Source organism: Crocuta crocuta, unplaced genomic scaffold (assembly GCF_008692635.1).
Source record: "Crocuta crocuta isolate KB4526 unplaced genomic scaffold, BGI_CrCroc_1.0 scaffold289, whole genome shotgun sequence".
Classification (NCBI taxonomy): domain Eukaryota; kingdom Metazoa; phylum Chordata; class Mammalia; order Carnivora; family Hyaenidae; genus Crocuta; species Crocuta crocuta.
In genome coordinates this window covers 1,409,652-1,412,905 of record NW_027533264.1, presented here as the reverse complement: position 1 = coordinate 1,412,905, position 3,254 = coordinate 1,409,652, and the positions used below count along the sequence as shown (strand labels likewise).

The 3,254-nt window shown below is 54.3% G+C and overlaps 1 protein-coding gene across 19 annotated transcripts in view; it reads right to left on the bottom strand.

Annotated features, from left to right (window-relative positions):
* Positions 1-197: 197 nt before the first annotated feature.
* ACBD4 (acyl-CoA binding domain containing 4) overlaps positions 198-3,254 on the bottom strand; it is a 6,465-nt gene continuing 3,408 nt past the window's right edge. For 5 of the 19 annotated variants that reach the window (XM_077747727.1, XM_077747742.1, XM_077747728.1 and 2 more), the window contains 2 exons: positions 764-885; positions 198-642 (listed from right to left, as the gene is read on the bottom strand). In XM_077747727.1, the coding sequence (XP_077603853.1) occupies positions 437-642; positions 764-885 (328 nt within the window). In that variant the 3' untranslated portion in view covers positions 198-436. The other 14 variants (XM_077747738.1, XM_077747739.1, XM_077747747.1 and 11 more) reach the window with 9 other exon arrangements.

The following is a 3,254-nucleotide window of genomic DNA, read 5'->3' as shown; positions in this document are numbered from 1 at the left end:
CCTCCCCTGCCCGCCCCCGCCCCCGCCCTCTCCGGGCCCAGGGCCCCACTGCTCCCCTCTCCTGCCCCGGGAGGAGGGAAAACCTCCGGCCTCTCGGGACCATCCTCGGGGACACTGGGGGAGGGGCAGGGAAGAGACTTGTGCCTTGCGCGCCCGGACCCGTCTTCCCGCCTCGCTCCGTGGGGACCCAGAAGGCAGAAGGTCAAGGTCTTATTTTATTTAGTGAAACATTTGTTAGTGAATCTTCCGTGAAGACGTCCTGAGTGTGTGTGTGTGCAGAGGGAGGGAGCCAGGCACTCCCCTCCCCCCAACTCGGCCGGGCCTCCTGGCCTCCCTCCCACAGCCTCTCAGCCAATCATTCTTCCAGGCCCCGGCCCAAGTCCCAACTTGCCCAAGAGCTGGGCCTCCACCGGGAGAGGCTGGGGTGGGAGAAGAGTCAGGTGACCCAGAGGGCGGAGGCTGAGACCCGGCAGCCCCGCCCCCGAGTCACGGCCAACTCTGAACCGGAGACGTGCACCACTCTTGCACCTTCACCAGGGAGCCTGGGTGTTTGGGCGGGAGAGGAGGTGTCCATGTGAAGCCGCGGGGAAGGATGGGCTCTTAAATGGCCCCCGCAATAAGGGAGCGGTGCAAAGGCAAACCCTGAGTGGTGGGGGGACAGAGTTAATGCTGTTCTCCTAAACCCTAGAAAGGCTCAGGGCACAGCAGGACAGGGAGCTCATAGCCACCTCAGTTGGCTACAGACCCCTCCACCGAGAGTCACCTCTTCTGGGTCCGGAACTGTCGGAAGAGCCACTGGACGATGAAGGGCCACAGGAGGAAGAAGAGCAGCGTGGGACCTGAGAGCCTGAGGGGCCATGGCCGGGCACTGGGTGGGGTCCTCTGCTGCCGAGAGGGAGGGAGTCAGGGGCCGGCCCAGGCTTCAGCACAGACCCGGCAATTCCTTGGGCACCTGCTTCCCGAGCTGACCTAACTGGGAGCTTGCGCCTCCCTAAGATCTTAAGAACTGAGGCCGGGAAGGCCTCCTTCCACTAGAATCTGCACCACTAGAAGGGAAAGGCTCCTGAGGTTCCCAGTGTGTCCCTGACAGCTCGCCTCCAGTGTCCTCCCGCATCGTCCTCCCAGGGCAGTCCCGGGGTGCGGGGGGTGGGGTTGGGGCTGCCCGGTGGAGAGACTGGCTCCTAGGTGGTTCCTACTGGGCCACAAAGCAGTGGCCCCGTTGGTGTGGCCTGAACACCCAATATGATAAAGGATGTGCCATATATTTCAAATGGTGCTCAGATTTTAGCTTCTAAATATCAATGTCTGCTAAAAGGAGTCAGGGCTCCTTGGAGAAGTGGCTAATTCCAGGTCCAGAGCAGGGAAGGTAGAGGTGAATGTGGGACATTTTGTACCAGAAAACAAGAAAGCTTTTAAAGATTAAGGAGGTCATGTTATAAGAACACAGGGCCCAGCTTCAAAGAGCCTCCATTGACCAAAATTGTGAGACAGTCTAAGCATCACAAAGAATAATTTCAGTTGATTGAGATACTGAATCTTTAAAATCCATTTGTCCCTAATGGACTAACTTTCTGGAAGAGAAAGTTGGAAATTTGTCACTGCTGAGGTGGCTGTTCAATGAATCCTTACTTTAAAACAGGTAATTAAAGAGAATGAATGAAGCATTTACTCTGCCTTTCCATAAGGCACTGTATCAGGGAAATCCTAAATGGAACTCTCTAGAAAAGTATCGCTCTCATCAATGTTAAAGGAATCAGAGAATTTAAAAGTCAACATTTCTTTTTCCCAAATAAATGACTGATCCAGGCAAGGCTTATCCATTAATTGTGTCAAAAATCACGTGGCAACTGGAGGTCATGGGGAGCAGGACATGCCCTGGCTGGCAAGAGGAAAACATGACTTAACAGTAGTGACATCATACTGTCACCCCTTCTACATCCACGCTAGAATCATTAACGGCGGGACATTCAGATACATGCCCGCTGATGTGAAGAATGTCACATCTGACATACTCTGGTCATGGAAACTAGCCAGGAGGATGTCATCAGAGAGACCCAGAAAGGAACCTTCTACTGGACCACTGGCCCTGTCTCAGTAAGTCGGTAGCAAGGAGAAAGCCATGGTCTGGATTAAAGGAGTCTTAAAGGACAGAGAAGCCAAATACAGCACGTGTGCCCAGTCTGGACAGACAGAGCAGCCGGAAAAGGCAATTTCGGGACAGCTGGGGACATTTCGCTTTGGACTGGGGACATGACGATATTGAAGTGTGTGCTAACATGTTGTCGTCCGGGCTAGGTAGTGGAGTGTTCTTATTTTTAGAGATGGAAAACCAGCTGTTTCAGGGCGGAAATCTTTTAAACTCTTCATCATATGAGTTAAAAGTAAAATCAATAAATAAAGCCTTGTGGGGGTGGGCGTTGAAAGGTGGGTCCGAGGGAATTCCTGCCACCCTGGCGGACACCCACAGTGTCAAGGGAGTTCGGGTCACCCACGTGATCCCCATGCCTAGCAATTCAGCTGTTTCCTGGCCCCACCACCCCAGGCTTCTCAAGAACAGACCTACTCCGTCAGTAGGGAGTCCCAGCTCTGGAGGAAGATCTGAGGCTGCTCGCAGCTCCATCACGGGATGTTAATACTAATAGTAATAGTAACAATGAAGCCCATTGGAGAAGGCCTTTCTGTGTGATGGGCACTATCTCATCTAAGCCTCATAGCAGCTCTGTGAGGTTCCTCTGGGCTGTGAGCTCTCAGGTGAATTACCCAGCCTCTCAGAGACTTGGTTTCCTCTTCTGTAAATGGGAAATGATAAAAGCAAAACAAATTCCCAGGGTTGTGCGGATTAAATGAGATACGGGGAGTAGGCGTCTGCCACTCAGCTGGGGCTCCGAGAATGGTGGCAGCGACTGATTCTGCAGGAGCTCAGGAGCAGAGGTGTAAGGGCCGAGCAGATCTAGGAGTAGAGGGGAGGGTGTGAGGGGTGCAAGGGCTGAATCATTCGGGAGCGAACCCTAAATCTGGCAACAGGGACCCCCGGCCCCAGTGCCAAGAGCAGGCACACCCTGGCCTTCCAACCTGTTGGAATTAGTCCTCGTGTTCAGTGTCTCTTCCAGCCGGGAAGTAAGAGCAGGAAAGGAGCGCCTTTCCCATTCTCCCTTCCAGGGTGGAGGCGCTGCAGCCCCCCTGCCTGGCCTGTCTGCATCATGAGCCACACCGCCACACCACTCTGAAGGAGGCAGAGATGCGGGGGGGGGGGG